This window comes from Phalangium opilio, unplaced genomic scaffold, assembly GCF_054372755.1.
Source record: "Phalangium opilio isolate 3A_F unplaced genomic scaffold, DU_Popi_V2 ptg000009l_1, whole genome shotgun sequence".
NCBI lineage: Eukaryota > Metazoa > Arthropoda > Arachnida > Opiliones > Phalangiidae > Phalangium > Phalangium opilio.
This window is the reverse complement of record NW_028324146.1, coordinates 11,798,473-11,823,984: the sequence shown is the minus strand read 5'-3', so window position 1 is coordinate 11,823,984 and position 25,512 is coordinate 11,798,473. Positions and strand designations below refer to the sequence as shown.

The window sequence follows — 25,512 nt, the reverse complement described above, 5'->3', positions numbered from 1 at the left end:
TATTGAGTCCTCAAGCAAGCTGTTGAGACTATAAACGAATAAGATACTAATTCATAAATAGGTGGAGCTACTTGAAGGAAGTGAGGTTTTTGTAACTAAATTAGACAAACAAAAATTAGAATACAAATACCCTACACCATCTGAATTGATTAGTGAAATACTCTTAACACTGCATACTGAGTAGGAGCACGCGGAGCTCACTGCAGAAGGACGTTGTTCAGGTGTTTATGGAAAAGGTGAGCTCACTGCAGAAGGACGCGGAGAAAAGAAAGGAATCCCTACAAAGCGTTTAGAAGTTATTCTGGGTAAGTATTTATCTTATAAAAGAACTTAACTAGTATATTTCGATGTTATTTTCTGGTGTGATTAACCCATTGTTCTTCTCAGGCCTTGTTGCTCGGGAGTTTAACCACAAAAAGGGTGCTGTAAAAAGCCGTTCAAAGGTTACTTCCATTATCAATAAGAAATGTGCGAATGTCAGACGAGCTTTAAATAAAGGATGGAGCAAGCGATGCCAAGAGAAAAACACAGGACCAGAAGAAAATACGTCATCTGGACCAGATGATTCAAATGAAGAATTCATAGGGAAAGGCAAGTCCGTGGGCGTTGCGCAACAAAGTGAGTGACATTGATGGAACTGTTCACGAAGCCCATATCAATTAAATAAAATAATAGAATGCACGTTTATGGCGTGACTCAGCCTTATTTTCTCTTAAACACCAGACGACTTAAATTAACCCTCTAATCAGACTTCTCGAGAGCATCCTCCATTCAGATAAGTGTTATGAAACCATATAAATTGTGCAGTTTTTGGACCCTTCAAAATTAAGACAAAAAGTGCTAAATCACACCTTTGGTTTAAAGAGTGTAAAACAAAATGCAGCTGGTACCTGGATATTTGTTTCTTTCCACGAAAGACGAAACATGAGAAATGAGTTGCTAAACATAATTTATTCCACTTGCGGAAGTAGAACTGGTTTGACCAAAAAATATTTCAATGTTGCGATCGTACAAGACCTTTGGCTTTATGGACAAATCATCCATAACAAGGGAGTCTAATGTCTCATGGTCGTCACTATCACTGTTTTATCATTACCTGAAGAATCGTCATTGAGAATTTCCTCCTCTTCGACTAGAAGTATATATACTTTTGTAGATCAAACCTTCTAATGTAGCTTACTAAATTCTCTTTGTTCACACAAACAGTTTTTTTACCGACTTCCCCGCACGTGCGTGTTTCACTGAGGGTTTACCAAGACTTTCACAGGAACACACGTTTCTTCCTTTTACTCGACTGAAACTATGCTTACACGAGCAACTTAAAGCCCAGGCCACTGTTGATCCCCTTTCAAATCGTATATTGTTTTCAAATTTCACCAATTCCATAACGTTTTATGGTTTTCTCGGAAATAAATGTAAGATAAATGCTGAAAACGTTTTCCTTGCTTAATTCCAAACGTGACGTCAATATTTGCTGTCAAGTTCCAATATGGTCGCAAAAATAATGTCTTTCTAATCACGAATACGTAGATTTACCATTTGCTATCTTAAAGAGGCCATAGATGCCATGCAAATATCTGATTTACTGTGAGGGGAAGCGCCAAAAGAGGCTGCGAATCTGTGTGGAAATGTTTATCATCGTCATGGAGATCAGAGGAGACGGGGAGAAAAAGGTTGTTACTCCCTTTAATGCATAAAACTAGGGGTGTGGGAAAACCACTTTTTGGGTATTGAACCGGTTAACGAATGCCAACAAATTGTCCTTGTCAAATACCGAATCGAATAGTTCATTCCAAGTTAGGCCTCGATAATTGTTTTTCAAACCGATTTATCACGAATAGTTAAGCCTAGTATTCGCAATTAGCGCTTCAGTAGCATTGCGCCGAATCCCAATCACTCGAACCCAATCCCATTATACCAAAAAAACCGCTTTTCGGGTTTTTCCCGATGGAATTTAAATAAATAAAATCTTGGGAACGCAAAGATTTTATCTTTGCTAGCAAAATTTAAATTAACTTAAAGCAATTTAAGGCCTACGTAAAATGAACACTAGATCCAAACACTCTCTAAATTATTATTTTAAAACTAAGGATTTTAAGAACAAAATAGTAGTAAATCATCAAAATATGATATAATAAAAGCAATTAATTGCTTACAGATTTTTATTTTTTTATGTTACATTCATCATAAAAATACTTTTAAGCCAGCCGTTTTAATATACTTCAAGTGTAATATTAACAGTAATTATTTTGAAGGGAGTACGTGTTGAGTGATCAATATTGAGTATTTGAAATATTCTACTGAATGTCTAAAAAGAGCAAGCGATCTTTGACATAATAATTCTTGAAGAGAGTTAGAGTCAGAATTTTATATTTCTTCGCTTAGTTTCGGCAACAGAACCCACAAGAATTCACTAGCATCTTCTTGTTGGTTGTGGGTAAAAGGCAGACCAACAGCCGTTCGCAAATCGCAACCGTCGTCGCAGGAACTCGTATTTGAATTTTCAACATGCTGAACAGTGTTACGAAGGCAAGTCAAAATAGGCTTATCGCTCAATGATCCTTTAGGACCTTTAGTTGTTTCTTAATTCCGGAATCAGTAAGAGCAATTGCGAAACGCTATTTGCCTAGCACATTACTCCATCTCCATTTTCAAATCCTTTCAAGGGAAAAATGTCCATACTCTGAAGACCAAGTCTGATTTTTTTGTTTGGTTTTTCTTTTTCGTTTCACCAGATCGCTCTCCTTCACCTTCTAAAATACTCTTCGACGTTGGCCTTTTTGTACCTCTCTTTGCTTCCGACCCCACTATTTCTATAAGTGGAAGATCAGGTCTGTGTTTTTGACGCAGCCTGTTATACTCCGCAATGGCTCGTCCATCTGCCATAATTTTATTCGGGTCTAATTGCAAGAGATGGAGACCGGCCAAGGAAGTCACTCGCGATAAAGCGACGTATGCCATGCCAGTTCCAAATAAATTTGATCCCAAATCCATAATTGCGCATTTTAAACTCATTCCCTGGCTTTTATGTTTAGTAATGGCGTATGCCAAGATTGCCGGAAATTGCGTTCGTTTGACGTATAAATTGGTCATTAGCAAGAACTTGACGCTCATTTTCTCGACTAAAAAGTCGGGCTTATTGTTCTCGTCGCTTGGTTCCCGATCCATTCTGATACGGATACCAGTGATGTTCCCACTGTCGTTCTTTTGGAATCCCGTTATAATGGCCATGGTGCCGTTAATAACACCTTCTTCAAAATTGATGTTTCTCCTTACCATTACTCGAGATCCAACGCAGAGATTCAGCTTGCTCTCTAGACCTCCAGTTTTAGACGGCTCATTGTCTAACATTTTGAGTCTGACAATGTTTTTGGTAATTTTTTTGTCGTAATCAACGAGTTTGTCTTCGCATTCAACGCATTCAACTTTCTGTCGGCTTTCTTCGAGCATTTTTATGTTGCATTTATCGCACATGGCCAATTTCGGCATCAAACAGATGGGATGAAATCCTTCTTTAACCAGCTTAACGTAAAGATTCATAGCCGCCTCAATATTTTTCCCTCCCGTAACTAGTCTACTTTCTAAGGTTGAAATGTCATCTTTTGTAACAGTTCCGACTCCAATTCGGTTAAGAAGGTCGCGATAAACTCGGTCGTCCGCCTGGCGAACGTTTTGCGTTAGTTTATCGTATCGGTAATACTTCCAAAGATCAGTGCCTCCAATGCTATTAAATCTTAGTCTAGCTTCCTGGGACGTGACTTTTAAAAACGCAGGATTACCATGTACAGGTGGCAATTGGAAGAAATCTCCAAAAACAAGAACGCAAACCACACCGCCGAAAGGCTTGTTCATTTCCCAAAATTCATATAGCCTCAAATGAACGTAAGTTAGTAGTACCGCTTAAGCAACTCCACCGTCGAGACTATATTTATAACCCGGTGAAATACATATATGTGTGCTCCAAACATTTTAAAACAACTGATTATGAACCTACACGAGGTAATGGGTCGAATTATTTGAGTAATGGGGCGGTTCCTTCCATATTTAGCTGGAATTTTGCAACTAGTACCAAAATAGACGACTCAACAGAACCAACGGATGAAAGGTTAAATAATACTGAAGTTCTGGAATCTGATATTATAGATATTGTATCGGATATAATCGCGGTTGTCGCTTCAACAGAGGAGTGTCTTGGAGCTGATGATTGCAATTGTGAATGTTCTAAAAGAGTGAAAGAGTTGGAAGCGTGCATTGCGGAGCTGAATTTGAAAGTATCTCTCCAAAAGCGGGCAATTAATATCCAAAATTACAAACTGAAGGAAGCCGAGAAGGATATACTTAAAGCAAAGCATCAAGCCAAAATTGCAGAGCAACTTTACTATGAACTTAAACCTAGTATAGAAAAATTAAAGGATAACAAAAAGGACCTATTATTCTACACTGGTCTGCCTAGTTACAACAAACTTATGGCTCTTACAATCGGCTTAATCCAGGTCACAATTCATAAAATATCAACTTTTGGAATAGTGGGAAAATTATACCAAAAACCTCACCTGTGACGCGTAATAGGAAGCTGAACGTAAAAGATCAATTTCTTCTAGTTTTGATGCGTCTGCGACTAGGGCTGTTTTTAAAAGATTTAGCAGATCGCTTTGGTATTTCACCAAGCACAGTGCCCAATTATTGTATTACGTGGATAAATTTCATGTACTTCCGCTAAGGACAAATTAATATATGGCCTACACGAGAACAAATCGACGCAACTATGCCGGAGGGTTTCAAGAGAGATTATCCCAGTACTCGCTTGATAATTGATGCGACAGAACTTAAATGTCAAGCCTCCAAGTCTATGGTGTTGCAGTCTGCTTCTTATTCGAATTAAAAATCCACCACCACTTACAAAGGACTTCTAGGAATAAGCCCTAATGGCTATGTCACATTTGCATCTCATTTGTTCACCGGAAGTATATCTGATCAGGAAATAACAAGACGAAGTGGTTTTTTAAAACTTAAATTCAACGAAAATGATAGTGTTATGGCAGACAAAGGTTTTTTGTTTGAAAAGATGCTAAACGCAAAAGAGGTTAAATTGAATATACTACCATTCCTTGGTGAAAAAGGCCAGTTTTCCAAGGAGCAATTGGAAAAATCGCAAAAGATCGCAGCCCTTCGCATCCACGTAGAACGGCGAATTGCTAGAATAAGAGGCTTTCACATCCTTGATCGGCCAATTCCTTTGACTCTTGCACCTGTCGTTAATCAGCTGTGGACTGTTGTAGCCTTTATGGCTAACTTCCAAAGTCCTCTCATCGTGAATATGGAAAGTGAACAAAATGCAAACCACAGCTCCTCGGAAAGTGATGAATTTTATCAAGATATTTTGGAACCGGGTAATTCTACTTTGACTGTCCATGCTGACGAGCTGGATGATTTTGAAGAAGAGATTTTAGAACCAAAAAATATGTCCGTTGAAGATGTTAATTCAGATGAGAGTGGGACAGAGCAAGAAATTCCTGCAATTGATTTCGACAGTTCCCTCTAAAAACTGTTTTTAATCCAAAAATATGCATATTAACTTTTAAGTTAGAAAAGCCAGAGAAATTGAAAAGATTTATGCCAAAGTACTGCATTTAGCCTCTTCTTTTAAATTTAATCCAGTGTTGTTCAACAACCAGTAGTTCATTTTAATTACTAGTTTGGAAATAAATTATCACAAATATTGACTATTTAGGAAATTGTTTCCCTGGAGATTATTCTTAAAACTTAAAGGTCACGTTATAAATATTGCAACTAACCATTTTTTAACGCAAAATGAGATCATTAATTAATTTTTATCACTAGACTTATTTAAATTGTTAATACTTCAAATCCTTTGCTAAGGTTGGTAGACCGTGCTTAAAAAAAATATTTTAAAATTGTTTCCATCTTCTCCCATTTTTCTTGGTTGGAGTGTACCCTAACAATTATCAAGCCCGCGGGAAAATAAGTCACATATTCACACCATTTCAATCCGGATAAGGCCATTTGGCCCATAATCTGAAAAAAATTATTATAGTTTTCACTCAAAACAGGTTTCCCGTTAACCATTTTAACCCTAAAATCTTCATTCAGAACTTCTCTGGGGTTTTTATCCCTAATTGAATAGGGGCATTTAATTGCAAGAAGCCCATAAGGCTCTGCTTCCTTTGGGTCTTCTACTAAGCCATCAGGGGAAGTTCCCAGCCGCGGTTTGTTATGGTTTACAATGTATCCAGATGAATGGATGGTGACGCAATGGCCGAAGCTATGCATTTTTTCCTGATACTTGTTTCTGGCAATAATTTCATACCGTTTCCCATACTTAATTGCATTCAGATGTCCGATATCTTTGGGCTCGACAATATTTCTAACCCCAACTTGGGTCCAAACTTGATTTTTCCTCTTGCAGATCAGACCAAAAATAGAAGAGTTTGTAACCGTAAAATTTAAATGTAGGAAATGGGGCCTAATTTTCACGGCTCACAAAGAGTTTAAATTAAAACTAGCAAATTAAGAAGTTCCCAGGTTACCCGTTTAAAGGACTTATTGTCCATGACTAGCAATATTTACCAGGTAATCCATTGTCGACGAAAAACGCAGTGTGAATGGCAATAATTCGTATTTATTTTTAAACAAAACCAAAGCGCGTCTCGACAAGAGCGCGCGTACAATATGACTACCCCGTTACAGGCGGAGGCGGGGGTTTTTATTCCCGCGAAAAATGTTTTTTTTTAAACTTTTACAGCAGTGGCGCTTAAGGCGCCACTTCGGGACAATTTGGCATTATACAAAATTTAGTATAAAAAATACAATACGAGTAAGGCAGACGACGCGGTTTTTTCCCGGGAAGGAGGTGCTGGCGGTGGACGGTTACATCCTCCCCCCCCAAAGAAAAGTCGTCTGCTGCAAGGTGATTTGGACCCTGTGTGTCAGGCGGCGCAGATTCGGCGCCGTCTTGATTTGGCCTGTAACTTCGGCGGGCCTTGTACGCCTCGCAGTGGACCTTTCATCAGGGACCATGTGCGGTGGAGTAGCCTTGGGACTCACCGAGGGTTCCACGGGAAATGGCGTTACCGATGCTGAATCTCCTTGCATAGATGCTTGTCAATGGGCGTCCCGTACAGTCTCCCATGGTTCTCGCGAGATTGCTTTACGCGAAAAAAAAATCACGAGACGTCACATCTGTGATTGCATGCACGCGTTAATACTGTTCCACGTATGCGCGAGACCGAAGAGTCTTATGCGGATAATTAGCTGGAGGGTGATAATTTATGTCCATTTCAGGAACTCCAGGCTTAGGATTCTTTCTCAGTACTATCCCACGTTTCCATCCTTTACGAAAAGGATTTACAAATCTCATGGGATTGATGGGAACAGGGTTGGACAATTCCGTATCATCTTCCTCGCATTCAGAGGAAGAACTGGAATCGTCAGGGTGAGACAGAGGAGAGGGTAGAGGGAGAGACTACTCCCTCGAGCTCCTATCAGGAGAGGAAGGAGGAGAAAGGTCTGGCGGTATCCGATTCACTCGGAAAAGCGAGTGAGGATCTGAGAATAAGGGAAAGCGTCTGGTTCAGATTCCGCAGGTAGATCTGGTACTTCTTCCGAGGGAAAATAAGAGGATCCATCATCATCATTGGATGAAGATGAGATTTGATTGCTCCTCGTTTCTTCTCCAGACGACTCGGTCTGCGCTTCTTGGTCTCTCAACAGTCGTTGTCTTCGTTCTCGTCGAGTCTCACGACGTTCGTCACCAGTACTGACTCCAGCGTCCTGAAGTATAGGTACGGACTGTGACGTTGTAGAACTTGAAGTTGAGGATGCTGGCTTCCGTCCGGTTGGCAGACATCTTTGTTTGACCAATACAGCTTTAGATGAGCGATATTCTCGATTCCTTTGTTTTCTCCAGTTTCTGGGGATTCTAATTTATATCGCAAACGGTCTATCTTCTTTGCGATCTTGTAGGGACCATCCCATTTGGGACATATCTTAGCGGCAACATTACGTGCTGCTTGAGACAAGGGATGCATCTCCTTCCAGACAAGCGCACCAACGGGAAATTCAATCCCTTCCCGCCTCTGATCGTAGTAGCGTTTCTGGCGTGCTTGCGCTTTCTTGGCAAGTTCTTTAGACAAAGCAAGTTGCTTCGCTAAAGCTGAGAGCGATGCGGACCTTTCAACAAAGTCCGCTACTTGCATACCCACGTCCAAGTCCCAGGGAAATCTCGGTTCCCTACCCATGTTAAGGTAGAAAGGAGTTCTTCCTGTGTAGTCGAGTTGATGGCGAACTGGATAAATGGTAAGTTCTCGTCCAATCTTCGGTGATCTCGACCAACGAACATCGAAATGATTTCTCCCAGAACTCTGTTTGTGCGCTCCACGATGTTACTCTGAGGATGATACGGAGTGATGTATCGTGGTTTGACTTTCAACATCTTGAGAATGTCCTTCCAAAGTTGAGAAACGAATTGTGTCCCGTTGTCGCTTACGATGGCTTTCGGACATCCGTAGCGAACTATCATGGAGACGAGTTCTTCGCGCACGTTCTGGCGGTGATGTTCTTCATCGGGTACAGTTCGACAAATTTGGTGGCATAGTGGAAACCAGGAGGTACTTGTGATGGTGACGGCTTCTTGGTAGAGGTCCCATTATGTCCACTCCCAGCAAATCAAAAGGCTCAGTAATGGCCGTAGGTTGCATGAGACCTGGACGTTTTCTATTGCGGGCCTTGGGCATCTGACACAAAGGACATCCGCGGACGTACTGGGTAACGTCCTGCCTTAACGATGGCCACCAGTATCTGGTCCGTACTTTCTCGAAGGTACGCTCCCGACTTCGATGTCCAGATAGAGGGTGGTCGTGAAATAAGCGGATGGCGTCCCGCCGGAACCGCTGTGGCAAATAGATTTCGCGGGTTGTCTACCATAGGCCTTTCGGTATAAGACATCGTTCTTTAGTTCGTAGTACCGATGTCTTTGAGGATTATCTCCTGATAACTGGACTATGATGTCATTGGTGGCTTGTTCTTCTTGTTGGGCCGTTCGCACTTCTTCCAGCGTGAAAGAGTGGTACAATGCGTGATTAGCGGGAGGAGGTAATCCGCTACTGGTTGAGGACGAAGTCGACGTCATTGAAGAGGATTCCGCTGGACTGGAATCTTCTGACGAGGACGGTGAAGTCATGTCTTCCAAAGACATGGCTAATAGAGAGACAGGCGCTCTTGATAATGCGTCCGCAACCTTGTTCTCAACTCCCTTCTTGTATATGATCTTAAAGTCATCCGTTTGCAAGTACATTGCCCAACGAACAAATCGAGAATTTGGTTCTTTCAAGGTGATTAAGCACTGTAGTGCCTTGTGATCGGTGATCACAGTGAACGGTATGTTTTCCAAGTATGGCCGGAACTTTCCAACTCCCCAATAGATGGCAAAACATTCCTTTTCCGTCGTGGTATATCTCTGGACGTCGGTCAGCTGTTTACTGGCATAGGCAATAGGTACCTCGACGTCATCTTGGATTTGCGACAGGAAAGCTCCAAGTCCGGCGTCACTAGCATCCGTTGTCAGGATACACGGCAACTTAGGGTTGTAAGCCGCTAAAGCAGGCGCCATACAGATCGCAACCTTGATGGCCTGGAACGCTTTCTGCTGTTCTTTCTTCCACTGGAACGGAACGTCCTTTTTCTTGAGATGGTTTAACGGGGCAACGATCTTGGAATACAGTGGGATGAATTGTGAGTGCCATTCCGCCATGCCCAGAAACCTTTGGATTTCTTTCACGTTCTTTGGGACTGGAAAGTCTACTAAAGCCCTAGTCTTGGAGGGATGAATATGAATCCCTCGTTCATTTACTATATGCCCTAACACGGTCGCTTCGCTTTGCGCAAAGCGACATTTCTTAGTCTGAAGCGTAAGTCCCGCTTCAGACAGTCGGTGAAAGACATATTCCAAGGCTTGTAAATGGTCAGCCCAAGTAATGGATGGAATGACGATGTCATCCAGATAGACACAGATGGAAAAGTGATGTCCATCCCTGAAGACTTCGTCGACGAGTCGTTGAAACGACGACGGCGCATTGCATAGACCGAACGGAAGTACTTCGAACTCGTACTTCCCCGCATGCGTGATAAAAGCAGTCTTTGCTTTCGCTTGCGGATGGAGGTCTATCTGCCAATAGCCGCTCTTTAAGTCCAGTGCTGTGATGAACTTTGGGGCACCCATTTTTCCTAAGAGTTCTTCTATTCTCGGTAGCGGATAAGGGTCTTTCACGGTCACTTTGTTTTACGCGCGATAGTCGACGCAGAAACGGATCTTTCCGCATTTCTGATGGACATGTACCGCTGGCGACGCGTAAGGACTAATGGATGGTTTCACGATTCCGTCGCGGATCATTTCGTTAAGATGATCTTCAATTATCCGTTTTTTCTCGTCACTAACACGATACGCGCGTTGACTAACGGGATAATCAGTGGTAGTGTGTATCTCGCGATAGACTAAGTTAGGACGTCCCGCTTTTTCCGAAAATAGTTTTGGAAATCGTAATAATAAAGTTTTCAAGTCTTCCTTCTGTTTAGGACTCAGCGTAGGCGACGCCACAGCTTGTTCAATATCATCGATAATCTGAGCTGTTGGAGTCTTTAACCCAGGGAGATTAAGCACGAATGGAAAGGATGTTCCGTCAATCTGACACGTTTTTGTACCAAAGTCCAAAACGGCACGATGTATATACAGGAAATTTTTCCCCAGAAAAAAGTCGTTTGGCAGTGAGGGAACTACGTGAAATCCCTGCGTTAGTTTTAAATGTCCTAAGCGGAACTTTATTCGCGCGCATCTCTTCGTGAAGGTATAACGTCCATCGCCTAACACCATGCATTGAGTTTCTTCTTCTTCCGGAAGTACTAAGTCTGGTTTTAATGTTCTGACTAAATGACGCCACTGATAGCGATTTCCACTGACTGCTCCAAAGAGTGCTCTCAGGGTTAGGATGACGTAACTGCCCTCGGCGAGTTTTGGAGAGAATAGTTTAGTCAGTGGAACACGATCGAGAGGTCCGAGGGCGCTCTGGATCATTAATCAAAAATGGCGTCGTCCGGAGACGAAATTGTAATAAAGTTCATATATTTTGACACAAATGGGCTACCTGTATCAACATCAATGGCGTCCTTTGTAATGTTTTATTAAATGGTAAGAAACTTACTTTTTATTTGGTTATTTCACATTTCTCGTTCTAACTTATTCCGTCTTTTAAGTCACGGAAACTAAACCGAGGATTTTGTGGTAAGCCTTAGCTTACACAATGTTATAATAATTGTTATGATCTGCTTAAACTTGGCTATTAAAATTTGTCTTGGCTGCTTGTATTTTTCAATATAGTTCATATCCTAATTGTTAATTATTTTTAGGTGAAAGTCAAGATATGGAAATAGCAAAAATACTTCTGCAGAAATCTGGCATTCTACCATCAACGTTATCAGAACAAGTAGTAAAACCTTAACACAATCAACAAGCAATGCGGCACTATCACATAGTTCTCCTGATCTAGATGTAACTCCAGAATCATGTTTAGCTTCTGATCTTGATACATCATTACCATCTACAAGTCAAGTTTCAGCCACTAGTCACAAAGAGTTTGCAAAAAGTAAATAACCAATAATAATATAATAATATTTTAAATGTTTAATAAATGAAATGAAAAACATTTTAGATGTTGAATGGGATGATGGCGATACAAAATTTCTTCTAGATCGATATGATTTGTATCTATCGCAAATTGGCCCCATGAAAAAATTTAAGAAGAAAAAAGATATGTGGGAAAAAATCTCTCAAGATATTAAAGAACATCTACAACTAAATAGAAGCGCTGCTCAGTGTGAAAATCATTTTAAAACTGTGTTGAAAAGGAAAAAGGACAGTGTGGAACGTAATAAAAAATCAGGGGAAACTCGCAAAAAGGTTGAATTTGAAGAGGAAATTCTTAAAATAGCTGCTAATGATGATAGTGTGATACCTGAAGTTATTAGAGGCGTTGGACAAGTCACCTTTAACTCAAAAAGAGCACATTCGTCGCCTGTTAAAAAGAAAAGTAAGAAGACTGCACCTAGTGTGATTGCGGAGACTTTGGTTCAAATTCATAAGGAAAAAGAAAAGGCTAAAGAACGCAGACACAAAGAGAAAATAGAAGCTTTAAAAGAACTGTTTGGAAAATAAGTTTTATTAGAACTGATTGAGCAAATTTGATTATTTATTATCATTTCTGTTTATTTATTTCCATTTTGTTTATTTATTTCCATTTTGTTTATTTATTTTCATTTTGTTTATTTATTTTCATTTTGTTTATTTATTTTCATTTTGTTTATTTATTTTCATTTTGTTTATTTATTTTCATTTTGTTTATTTATTTTCGTTTTGTTTATTTATTTTCGTTTTGTTTATTTATTTTCATTTTGTTTATTTATTTTCATTTTGTTTATTTATTTTCATTTTGTTTATTTATTTTCATTTTGTTTATTTATTTTCATTTTGTTTATTTATTTTCATTTTGTTTGAATATTTATTTTATTTTTTTTAATAGCGCCAAATCATTAAAGTGGCTCAATAAAATGTTTATTTTTTCAAAATTTGGCAAATTCTATATCTTTTTGCTTCGCTTAATTTCCTAAGCAATGTTTCTCGTTTTCCATATTCATTAGAACATTCAACATTAGAGTCATCGCCTAGGGTCTCTTTTTCATATTCCCATTCGTCTTTGAAATCAATACATAAGTTGTGTAAAACACAACAGGAAACAATGAATTTAGTGGAAGTGTTTACGCGATGAAAGTCTAGTCTAATTAACTGTCGAAAACGCTGCTTGAGAATACCAAACGTATTCTCAATCAAAACGCGTGTAGCACAAAATGTTTGGTTGAAATTAACTTGTGCATTGGTTAAAGTTCCATATTGTCGGTAAGGGGTCAAAAGCCATTCTCGCAATGGATTAGCTGCATCTCCTAACAAGTGATATCCATCACCACATTTTGAGGGAAGATCTTTATATATGTATGATAATCGGAGCACCCTAGCATCATGAATTTTGCTTGGAGTGCCTGTGAAAACATCTATAAATCTGCGCTTCGCATCACAGATTCCTTGAAGAGTAATAGAAGTTCCATCATGTCGATTGATATACATTGATTTTATTTTATGCGCTGGTGTTCTTATTGAAATATAGGATCCATCAATACAGCCCAAAACCCCTGGAATTCCACCTTGCTTTAAAAAAATTTCAAAATAAAGTTTTACACTTGCTATGTTCCTGAAACCTTACTGGTATAGCTTCAAAATCTTTTGCCGCATCTTCTTTTTCCTGTTCCGTACTAGGAAAGCATTTTACTGAAGGGGCTAAACTGATTAAAAAGTCCATAACTCTAGATATCTGTCGATGGAACGATGTTTCACCAACACCAAATCTACTGGCCACATCACGAATGCTTGTTTTATTACCAGCGAACCATAAAAATGCCAACACATGAATTTTGCCAGAAATTGCTGGGCTTCCCCCACAGACATTATTTGGATAATATGTGGAATTCTCGAACCGTTCAATTAGAAACTCTGTTGTTTTTCTTTCTAACCTAAAGTTTCTACGGAACTGAAACCAATTAATAGAATTAATATTTCAACTAATTTACAAAAAATCAATTTTGATTCATTACTTCTATATCAGAGTAGTGATCGACAACGTCTCCGATAAAATTATTGATTTTAGGACGAGGCGTAATATCTTTAAAGTAATGCGACAAAACTTCGTATTCTTCATCTTCAGAACTTTCAGAAGATGATTCCAAAAATGAATACGCGTAAGCGAGAGCCCGTCTTCTATCACATACCGCCTGGTCCGCCATTTTAATTTTATTACGTCATACTCGAGCACCGTCGACGCTCCGTCGAATTTTTCAGAGCACGAAAGAGCAATTCTCGGGCAGTTTTTGTTGTCAGTGGAAAACGCGATTCTGGGCGAGTGTTGCACTCGTGTTCCCAGTGGCGGACGAAAACGCCCCGAGAGTGCACTTAGAGTGCTCTAGTGCAGTCAGTGGAAATCGCTATATGTTTTCGACTATAATGACGTTCGACATAGTTCCGTGTCGACCGTATTTTGTTATTTACAACCTCATTCCATTCGATACAAATCAAATTGGTCGAAATGGGGTTCGCTGCTAATCCTTAATAAGCGAAATTTTTCGACTTTAAGTACGATCAATACAATTCCTTTCGACTCTTGGTTAATATCGTAAATTGAGAGCAACTCTCTATTCGAGATCAATCCATTCGATACTATTATGCGACCCCCTTTATGGTACTTATGTTAACACTCGGGTCTTCATACGTGCTCTTTCGACCATAATTCAAAATTTCATGAGCAAATATTTTGGGAAAATGGAATTATGGTGAAAAAACGAAGATATGTATTTTTTTAAAAAAATTGATGTTTTATAATGATTCAGTTCCGTTGCGCCGAATCCCAAACAACCGAACCCAATCCTTTTTCGACCGAAAAACACGCACTTTGGCGGATTTATGATACGGTTCAATGGGACATCCCCATTGCACCGAAAAACCCGCACTTCGGGTTTTTCCCGATACAATTTAAATAAATAAATTCCCGGGAATGCAAAGATTTTATCTTTGCTAGGAAAAATTAAATTAACTTAAAACTATTTAAAGCCAATGTAAAATTAATACTAGATCCAAACATTTTCTAAATAATTATTTTAAACTAAGGATTGTAAGAACAAATTGGTAATAAATCAGCAAAATATGACATAATAATAATAATCTAGGCTTTGTCTATGAAGGGATTTTCACACTAAGCCTGTGGCTTGTTTACAGTTGGGTCCCTTTACATTGCATAGAGGGGTGGTGGCTAGCCCCTATGCCACAGCTAACCTACAGCACCCTATAAAAACTATTACCGTTAACCTCTGCAAGTTTTGATGGAAAGGAGAAACCGGGTTAGACCGCGGAGGAAAACTTTTAACAAGCGGGGAGAGAACTTGCAAACTCTTCGCAGAAGGATTTGTTCCCAGATTTTCTCCCGGTGCCGGTTCGAACCCGGGATCCTTTTGTTGCGATTCGAAAGCGCTAAACACTACGCCACCACACCCTAAACCAATTGCTAATATTTATTTATTTTGTAAGTTATATTCATCACGAAAATACTTTAAGCTAGCCGTTTTAATATACTTGAAGTGTATAACCGTTCCAAAGAGGAAGAGATGTCCTGTTAACCAACCCTAACTTAACAGAAATTTTTTGTTAAAGGCATATTATTTGAGAAGTCAATGAAGATAAACATCAATATTTTGGAAAAGGCGTAATACTGTCAAGTGGTTTGTAAAATGTTACTAACCTAACTTAACCAAATTGTGCCGTTTTATGTTATATTCATCATGAAAATACTTTGAGCCGTTTTAATATAATTGAAGTGTATAACCGCTCCAAAGAGTTAGAGACGTCCTCCTAACCAAACATAACCTAACAGTAATTTTTTGGAAAAGGCATATTATTTGAGAAGTCAATGAAGATAAACATCAATATTTTGGAAAAGGCGTAACATTGTTAAATGATTTATAAAATATAACTAACCTAGCTTAACCAAATAGTGGCGTTTCCAAGTCAGTAAAAATGTATTTAAAACACTTTCATTAAAACCGACATTAATAGAAATTAAACTACATAGCATTTTTGGGGTCGCTGTTTTCGACAAATAGATTCGTTTGATTTAAATACCTATCCCGCCGTTGGGCTAAATTCATTAAAAACATTGGCGGGATTCGGTCTAATGGAACTCTGCGCAATGGGAAGATACCTTTTATAATCATGTCAATAAAATGAAAAATTTTAATATCTGGGACTTCGGTCATTCCATTTTCTTCTCTTATCGTTTACTTTTTCTAGTCTTTGTCCACTAAGACAGTTTCTTTTATTAATATCTGTTCATTCATTAATTAAGTTTGTTGAGAAGTAGTTAGTTTTAAAAATCTGCAAAAAAAAAAGGAGAGAGTAACGGTAGGCCAATCTGACATTTATTTTTAAAGCAATGATACTTTCACTCAGAAACGATCCTTTTAACTTCGTAGCGTACAAGAAAAAGTGAAGGCACTTGTGCATTTAGATGGAAGTTAAAAACTTAAAGACACTAATTTTTAACTTCTATATCATTCATGAGGCTGTAATAAAAATAATAAAACTAAATTTAGATTAATGCATGAAAACTCACTCGTGGGGAATAAAGACGTAATTATTATACACGATCTGCCGAACTTGATTCAGCAGGTCGTGCATAAATGCGTCTTCCGCCAGGAGCTCGGCGATTACCGCCAGGTACACTGTGATTTGGTAAACAACGCTATAAATAAATAGAGATTATAGTTTTAGGCTTTAATGAAAAAAAATTAAATTGAAATTCTGATCATCCTCTCCCGGCCGGGACATTACTAGCCATCGGTAATAAGTAACCGGGAGAGACGGATATGGTGCTGGTGAGTGTGGTGGGCTAGGCTGCGCGCTTGTCATCGGCGAGGTCCAACGACGCAGCGCGGGCGTCGTAGGGGATCCGGTCGCATGGCTCGGGGGTACCTAATTGAGAAGTACTCGGCGAGTTCGAATACTCGCAGGGTGAAGAAGGGGTATCAACCCCGTGGAGGTAGCTATAGAGAAAGATTTTCGAAGTCTTCTCTAAAAGTTTTTAGAAAAAGTATTTCTTACTCTGTTGAAGAGAGATCCATGGCTTGATCTTCTTCTTCTTGTTAGTGGTTCATCTTTGGTGCAATTCGAGAGAATGTGGTACCTTTTGAGGTATCAACCCCATCATGTTATACTTTTTACTAGGGAGAAGGCGTGTTCAGGATCAAACACGTGACTTATAGGTATTTGGCACGTACAAGGGTAAAAATTTTCGCTGGAAAAATTATCAGAAACCTTGTCATTGGTTTAAAGATTTTCAGGTGTCTTTCTTTTTGGAGACATTTAGAAAAACCCCCCAAGTATTTATTTGGTTGTCCGTACAAGAGTCTTTGGTTTAACAGTAGAAATCTTACCATCTCGAATAGTGAGAGTCCTGGTTAAATGCTTAAAGAACCTACTATAGTGAAAGGCAGGATGATGTCTTTAGTTTTCAAAATGATTTCAACGCGTTCATGGTGGCCTACCGCTCTTCCCCTCCACACTCGCGTGCCGTTTGAGGACTCCCCACCCCCAAGTTTTGGGGTTCACGACCCGGGGCGCGCGCGTGTTCACGTATTAATTGAATACGTTCAAGTATGAATGACAATTACAAATTAGTTTCAAGACAATAACGTTGGAGTTGTCAGCCCCAGGTTGTTTGTGAATGTACCTAGTGACGCCCTCGCAAACGGCGTTAGTGAGGACGCTTTTGCCCAGTGACAAATAGGCGGAGATACTGGTCGGGGTGAGGTCTGAAATGCCCAAGAATGTAGCCAAATACTTCTCTCTGCTTTACGTTTCGCGCAACTGGTTTGTAATACTTGAAGCCGCTTTAAGTTAGTTTTTGATGCAGTGCCATATAATATTATACAAAAATGTCTTGGTTTAACCAAGGCCGAAATATAAACGATATGAGTGAGGTTTATCAATTGACTGAAGTTCAGATATTGCAATTTTTCTTTAATTATTATTAATTTAATCCTTAATCACAATTTATTTCTGATTTTACTGTTAATCAATTTATTCCCTCTAAATTTATTCAAAAGATTGTATATCTACGCTTTTTTAAGAACAATTCCATTTTCCGAAAACATTTTATCATGAAATTAATTAATTTAAAGGGAATACGTATTGAGGGATCAATAATGAATATCTTGTTTATTGTGCATAAAAAGAACCGTAGTGGTTCACGAGAAAATACACATTTACATAAATGGTATGTACAATCGATTAATAATTAAGACATGACTAGAGATTTATACAAGGAAAATAAAAGTTTGAGACATAGTAGAAATTAATTATTGTATTCAAGTTATCAGAAAATATGTCAAATCTATCATTGAGGAGATTGCAGGACTGCTGCATTCTTATAATCGGATTTCTGCTAATTCTTGAGTTATAGAATAGGGCACATCGACGTAGATTTTTGGCACTAAAAAGGTAAGGTTTGAGAGCAAAATGGGGGATGGAGTTGTATTATTTACAAGCTTATAGACAAATTGTACATAAAAAATTTTGCAAATGTGGTCCAAAGTGGCAATTTTTACAATTTTCAAGAAAGAGAGGTAATCATATACTTTATCTTTTAAATAGAAAGTGTGACAATAGAGGATAAATTTTCTTTGTATCCTCTCGATCCTATTTTTTAAGTATACACTGCAGCCAGACCAAACGAGACAACCATACAAGATGCGGGACCGAACCAGACTTAGATAGAGAAGCCGAAAATGGGAGAGCGAACCTAGCTTTCTCGCCAGTTTGAGTATTACTGCCAATGTGCGGCGAGTCATACTGACCGTTAAATTGACATGTTCTCTAATTAAAAGTTGTCGATCGAATATAACGCCAAGGTCTTTTATGGTAGTCCATTGTGGAATGGCAGCATTGAGTAAGACATATTCTGATCGCACCTCATGGCAAAATCTTCTAGTATAGATGACATGCACCGATTTTGTGGGATTGATTGGAATGTTATGGTGAAGACACCAACCGGAGATTGCGTCAAGGTCCAATTGTAACTCCGCGCTATCGCGAGGTGAGTTAATGATTTTACAAACTTTGTTATCATCAGCGAATTGAAAAAGGTGCGAATATTTAACCAAAAATTGTAAGTCGTAAATGTAAATGTTGAATAAAAGCGGTCCAAGCGACGAACCTTGTGGAACGCCGCAGTTAAGTTTGTAGGTGGTTGAAGTCATGGAGCCGTTACATTTAAGGACATTGACGCGATCCGCAAGGTAGGAACAGTACCAATTAAGTAGTGAACCACCTGCTCCGAGACCCTGAAGTTTATCTAATAAATATGGGTGAGAAACTCTGTCGAAGGCCTTGGCCAGGTCGAGGTAAATAACGTCGACCTGGCCCTGACCCTCGACTTCAGGAACCACCAGATTCATAAATTCAGCGTGATTGGTATCCACACTTTTGTTCTTTTGAATGAATTAATAACAAGGACGACCCAAGGGCTCATAATAGCAGCCACATCGTACCATACTTAAAGCACGGTTTTCACTTGGCGTAAATCACGACTTTTCTCCCGACGTCGAGCGACAACCGAAAAAAAACATAGTTACGCTGGACAGAAATTACGTTGAGTGTGACGATATTAGCTTTCTATTTTTTCGGCCGCGTTCAACGATAACGCTCTGCGTGTGTCGCGACTATTCTTCCCTTGTTCAAGGTTGTGATAAATTGACTAATTCTTGATACGGATGTTTACTTAATACTTCAGTTTATTAGTTTAAAAACATTACAGCAAAATTACTCTAACTGCGCGTCAATTGTTTTGATTTAAAATTAAGTTACTCCGCCGAGATCTCTAAGATAACTGCCTTCTTTAAAAAATGGAATGGGTTTTTATACAAATGTAAGATCATCATTTTTAACCAGAATGTCTATTTAGATATCAAAGTTCAAACATGGTTTGTTTTCTAAGTTAACAGTTTAGTTTTTTTGTTCAGTTCAATTTAGTTCAGTTTAGTTTAGTTTTAGCTTGGAGGTGATCGATTAGAAGTGGCGACATTCTCCCCACCATGGACTCCGTTCATCCGTCAGTGACTTCGAATCGATGAAGCATTTGGACTGCTCGCCTTATTGTGGATCCTCCTGGAAGCTTGACGGCGACTGCTCGGACCTTTCCATCTCGTCCCGGGAAGACTTCTTGAATTCGTCCCATGCGCCAACTTTGACGAGGAAGTTTTGGTTCCGCCAGGAGTACTATATCGTCCTTCTTAAATTCCACCACGTCATGGACTGGTTTGCTTGCGTGAGCGGTCTTCAAATCCAGGAGGTAGGCTTTGCTCCAACGGTTCCAGAACTGGTCAAGAATCCTCTGTCTATAGCGAAGTCGTCTGGTTAATTGACTTCTACAGGTTGTGGGTGGCATATCAGCAAAATTGGCACTCGGAAGACAGCTCAGTCGTTTGCCGATGAGGAAGTGAGAAGGAGTTAAGGGGGAGGGCTCCCCTAAATCAGTGTAGGTGTAAGTCATCGGTCTGGTATTCAAAACTGCTTCTATCTCCGCCAGGCTGCTTGTTAGCTCTTCATAAGTTAAACTGCTTCGTCCGAGGGTCTTCTTGAGACATTCCTTCACTGACTGTACTATCCTCTCCCAAAAGCCTCCCCACCAAGCCGCTCTCTCAACGATATATTTCCAATGTATGCATTGTTGTCCCAGGAAGTTCCGGAAATCGTCTTGGTTTATCCTTCCGTAAAGAGTTTTTAACTCTTTCTCAGCTCTCTTGAATGTTTTCGCATTGTCCGAGTATACCGTAGTGACGAGTCTACTTCGGGCAATGAAACGTCGAAAGGATAATGTAAATTTCTCCGTGCTCAGATCCGTTACTGCCTCCAAATGCACTGCTCTGGTGACTGCGCATGTATAGAGCGCGATGTACGCCTTCTCGTGTTCTTCTCCGCTCCTTATGAATAGAGGGCCGGCAAAGTCAACTCCTGTGGTAACAAATGGAGGTGTTTCTACTATTCGATCGACTGGTAAAGGTGCTGTTATCTGAGCTGCAGGCTTTGTCCGGAATCTTCTACATCTACCACATCGGTTTACGACTCTTTTGACTAACTGGCGTCCTTGCGGTATCCAAAATTCTCCTCGTAATTGCGCCAAGGTGCTTTCAAGTCCACAATGTTTCACCCTTTGATGAGCCTCGATCGCTTTTATCTGTGTTAGCCAATTATTTGCGGGAATGATGAGTGGGTGTTTAAGTTCATCGCTGATATTGGCGAATTGAAGTCGTCCTCCCAAACGTATGACATCGTTGTCGAGGAATGGACGAAACTGAAGGAGTTTTGATGTCTTCGCTAATGGTTCGCCTGCTTGTAGGCAATGGTAGTCATCCGGATAGCTCTCTTTTTGAATTTCTTGTACCCAGAAGAGTTTGGAATCTTGAAGTTCGGCAGCCGACAGAGGTCCCTTGCGTCTTTCATCGTTTGCGATTCTTATATTGTGGATGAAGCGACGTACCCATGCCGTACTCTGTACACACGGCTGATTCGGCTGTATCTCTTTATGTCCAAAAGCGGTTCTGTTGTGACGCGGCAAACCAACGTGATAATGTTCCTCTTCTCCTTGGTAACTGACTCGTCTAGAGTACAGACCGTTGACCTGGATTGACATGGCCATTGATCTCTCTTTTCCGAAAGCCAGCTTGGACCTTTCCACCATAGAGCTGTCTTGTTCAAGGTGTCTACCGAGCAGCCTCTTGACGCTAGATCCGCAGGATTCTCCTTTCCAGCTACATGTGACCAGCAATTCGGATTGGTACTTGATTGGATCTCCATCACCCTGTTGGCGACAAAGGGTTTCCACTCCCTCGACACACCACGGATCCAGTGTAGCGTTATCTCTGAATCGGTCCAGCATCGGTAAGCAGTAATTGCTCCTTCAAAACTTTCCATCGTCGTCTTCAGTAGGCGAGATCCAATGAAAGCTGCCATAAGCTCAAGCCTTGGTATGGTGAGTGACTTTATCGGGGCGACTCTGGTTTTCGACGATACTAATGAGACTCCAATTTCTCCCTTGTCCGTCTCGTAACGAATATACGCTACTGCTCCATAGGCCGACTCGCTCGCGTCACAGAAAAGGTGAATCTCTTTATCGACAACTTTTCCATGGATTCCAGAATAGTACCATCGTGGAATCGACATTTTCCCGAACTCCTTCAGCTCTTTGACCCAGTCGTTCCATAACGTTAGAATGTCAGAAGGTAACTTGTCGTCCCAACCAACGCCTTTTATCCACAGTTTCTGAAAAAGGCACTTGACTCTGATGAGATATGGTGATAACAGTCCGATCGGGTCAAATAGTCTAGCCGCCGCCTTGAGTACCCCTCTCTTTGTATCTTGGGTCTCCCTCAGGAACGCCAGTAGAGTAGATATATCGAAAGTTAGGATGTCTTTCTTCGGGTTCCAAGCTATCCCAAGTACTTTCAGCAAGTTGGAGTTTGATTCTTGGTTCAATAGCGTCACTGGTGCTTGATCTTCGGACCATTGAATTGCGAGCTCTTCACAGTTCGTAACCCACTTGCGTAGGTTCATTCCAGCTTCGGAAAATATCTGTCTCGATCCATGGTAGATTTCATTTGCTTCGTGCTTAGAGTCGGCACCGGTTACAAGATCGTCAACGTAGAGCCTTTTGGCTAACATCTCGCTGAGGACAGGATACTTTTCATGGAATTTCTTCAAATGATGATGCAAGGTGGCCGCGAGAAGGAATGGGCTGGAGGCCACTCCAAACAAAACTCTCGTCATTCGTAAGTGTACTACTTGAAGTGGCTCGTCTTGTTTCGGTAACTTGGTAATCCATAAAAATCGGACATAATCTCGGTCTTCTGGCCTGAGGACTATCTGCAGGAACGCTTTTTCAACGTCGCTCATTAGAGCGATCCGATGTTGTCTGAATTGAAGCAGGATTATTAGCAAATCTGGGACTAAACTTGGTCCAACGTGTAGGCAAGGGTTTAGCGCTGGCGATCCTTTCTCATGGGCGGAAGCATCATGGACTACTCTGAGCTTTGTAGTGGTCTTTTCGTCTCGGAGGACTGGGAAATGCGGAAGGTAATGCACTCCGTTTCTCATGGCGATATTCTCTTCAGGTACTCGTTCAGCAAAGCCCTGAGCCAGCATCTCGTTTATGGCGTCTTCGTATCTCTGGAACAGAACGGGATCATGTCGTAGCTTCTTGATAAGAGAACTCAGTCGCTTCGTAGACAAGGCGATGTTATCCCCAATTTTGTCTTTGTTGTCCTTCCATGGAAGACTGGTTTTGTATCTTCCATCCTCAAATTCCAGAGTGTCTTCATGACTGGCAAGTACACTTTCTTCGACCATGGTATGTGTATTCTCTTCCTTTATCCCCAAGGATTCAATCTCCCAGAAGGCTTTGAGAGATTTCGCAAGTTCTTCATTCTGGATTCCGACCCTCATGACTTGGATTGAGTTGACCGCCACAGATTGGTTTTGAACTCCGTGCACAGACCATCCGAATACGCTCTTCACAGCTACCAGGGAATTATCGAGCCTCCTCGTCTCTCCAGTATTTAGAGACCAGAAATAGTCGACGCCAATTAAAATGGGTACATCCTGCGAAACGGAGACTCCTTCGATTTGGTCCATATCGCCCAGCGTTATTTCTTTCTCGTCTAATTGCTGTCGAATGCATTCCCCAGGAACGGTAACGATAGCTCCACTGATGGTTGGTACCTCTAAGGCTTCGATTTGGGCAGTGATGTTGGAATCCACTACGCTTCGAAGCGTTAATTTTACAGTTCTTCTGGTGACTCTTTCCGGCTCTGACTTCCCAAAGGCAAATACGTTGACGAGTTCCTCCTTTACGACAGGTAATTTTAAGCTTCGTACCAAATCTTCTCGTACGAAGGTCCCTTCGCTAGCCCCATCAAATAGACATCTCACGGGAGCTCTGGTATTTCTTCCTTCTGCGCAAACAACTACAGTTTGAAGAAATAACTTGCGTCAAACTTCTTTCTCTGGTGGCCGTGGGATAAATGTTGTCATGGTGAGGGATCTTTTCTCGGGTTCTTGATGTTTCTCACTTTCGTCCGGTTTTTCCGCTCCAGATTTTAAAGTCTCATTGAATCTCTGCCGACAGATAGATGCATGATGCTTTCTCCCACAGTGTTGACATTTTGCTTTTGATGTGCAACGGCGTACCGGGTGACCTTGACTCAAGCAAAGGAAACATCTATTCTGGTTCCTTATCTGCTCACCTTTCTGCTCTAATGATAAGGCTTCGCATTCTTCCGTTGGATGCTCCGTACTTCCACAGAAAAGGCAGGTTTTCGAGACGTCAGTCTTGAGGACCGCTGTTGTTGGGACACGGCCTTTGGATTCTGCAGACTCTTGAAATAACTAGGCTCATGTTTCGATTTGTGTGAACTCCAACGTCCCACGCCTGCAGCTCTACCCTCTTCTTCGGCTCTATTAGGTACGCATAGGACCATGGTCTTTTCTCGGCTCTCCACCTCTCGCTTGAGATGATTCAACAGATGTCTCGCGTCTTGTTCCTCGTCTGCATAGTTTTTGTTGAAGTCCAATAGTATCTCTTGTGGCAGGAGTCGCGTAAGAATGGGGTATAAGAAGGTTCCATATGTCTCCATGGTCGTTCCCAATGCTTCAAGACTCTTTACTTGTACTTCACAAGTATCATATAGCTGTCTTAGCAATGTTACCTCCGTGGCTCTCCTTACAGGTTGTAGATGCAACAGCGTTACCATATGACTGTTGACGGCTTGAGACTTCTTGCCGAAACGTTTATTAAGCTTCTCTACCACCGCTCTGTAGTTCTCGTCCGACAGCGAGTAACCTCCAATAGCCTGCAACGCCGGACCCTCGAGGAATGACTTTAAGTATACAAACTTGTCTACAGTCGCCAATGCTGGATTATGGTGTATGGATGCTTCGAACTGTCCCCAGAAGTTCTGCCAGCACGAGAAGTCCCCACTGAACTTGGGAATGGTCAAATGAGGTAGCTTTACGGTTGCTCTGATCCCGCGGTTTCTCTCTCTATTAGGTTGATCTTGAGCTTCCAAACTTGACCGGAATGACTCGTCTCCTCTTTGAGCCTCTAGGGATTTAATTGCTCTGTTCAATTTCGTTCTCCATTTGATTATCTTCTCTTTGTAGTCTTCAGATACCGCGATCTCCATTTCGATCTCGTCTTCGTCCATTGGCTCTTGGATCTGAATATTCAGCTCATTAAGACTGGTGTTCTTGCTTTCCAGCTGTTCCAGAATCTCTTCTAACTCGTCCTTGACCAAATTGTCTTCTTCTAAGGCTTTCTCGAGCTGGTTTAGCAACTTAGTGGTTCTTTGACGAAGTACACCTCTAGCTTTCTTTGCGGCTTCCATACCGTGGATCAGTCAATATAGCACCTCTACAAGTCCCTCTCAATGACTTCCCTTGAACTGTCTCGTAATTCTTCTCTATTCGAATGCCACGATATTTACTTCTCGTTCTCTGCTCCCGGGTCTCGGCACCAAAATGTCGCGACTATTCTTCCCTTGTTCAAGGTTGTGATAAATTGACTAATTCTTGATACGGATGTTTACTTAATACTTCAGTTTATTAGTTTAAAAACATTACAGCAAAATTACTCTAACTGCGCGTCAATTGTTTTGATTTAAAATTAAGTTACTCCGCCGAGATCTCTAAGATAACTGCCTTCTTTAAAAAATGGAATGGGTTTTTATAAATGTAAGATCATCATTTTTTACCAGAATGTCTATTTAGATATCAAAGTTCAAACATGGTTTGTTTTCTAA

General features: G+C 40.6%; 2 protein-coding genes across 2 annotated transcripts; both read right to left on the bottom strand.

The window, feature by feature from the left end:
• Window positions 1-2,367: 2,367 nt before the first annotated feature.
• LOC149714381 (ATP-dependent DNA helicase PIF1-like) lies at window positions 2,368-3,852 on the bottom strand. The gene is made up of 3 exons (XM_089844827.1): window positions 3,473-3,852; window positions 3,012-3,358; window positions 2,368-2,582 (listed from the first exon to the last, which is right to left on the bottom strand). Exons 1-3 carry the CDS (start codon window positions 3,850-3,852, stop codon window positions 2,368-2,370), a joined length of 942 nt encoding a protein of 313 aa, XP_089700953.1.
• A 15,911-nt stretch (window positions 3,853-19,763) lies between these two features.
• Window positions 19,764-25,098, bottom strand: LOC149714380 (uncharacterized). Its single transcript, XM_089844826.1, has 4 exons — window positions 24,156-25,098; window positions 23,959-24,090; window positions 21,681-23,679; window positions 19,764-21,579 (listed from the first exon to the last, which is right to left on the bottom strand). The coding sequence occupies exons 1-4, from the start codon at window positions 25,096-25,098 to the stop codon at window positions 19,764-19,766; spliced, it is 4,890 nt and encodes a 1,629-aa protein (XP_089700952.1).
• Window positions 25,099-25,512: the final 414 nt, after the last annotated feature.

Bases quoted from the DNA above. Each gene is read 5' to 3' on its own strand.
- LOC149714381 (XM_089844827.1), bottom strand. From the start codon at position 3,852: ATGAACAAGCCTTTCGGCGGTGTGGTTTGCGTTCTTGTTTTTGGAGAT. The intron at 3,359-3,472 runs GTGCGATAAATG...AAACATTGTCAG, and splicing joins TTGATGCCGAAATTGGCCAT to ACTCAAAATGTTAGACAATG. The intron at 2,583-3,011 runs GTTTAAAATGCG...TCCGGAATTAAG, and splicing joins ACATAAAAGCCAGGGAATGA to AAACAACTAAAGGTCCTAAA.
- LOC149714380 (XM_089844826.1), bottom strand. From the start codon at position 25,098: ATGGAAGCCGCAAAGAAAGCTAGAGGTGTACTTCGTCAAAGAACCACT. The intron at 23,680-23,958 runs GTGAGCAGATAA...TTCAAACTGTAG, and splicing joins CTTATCATTAGAGCAGAAAG to TTGTTTGCGCAGAAGGAAGA. The intron at 21,580-21,680 runs GCTTGAGCTTAT...GGACCGATTCAG, and splicing joins AAGTCACTCACCATACCAAG to AGATAACGCTACACTGGATC.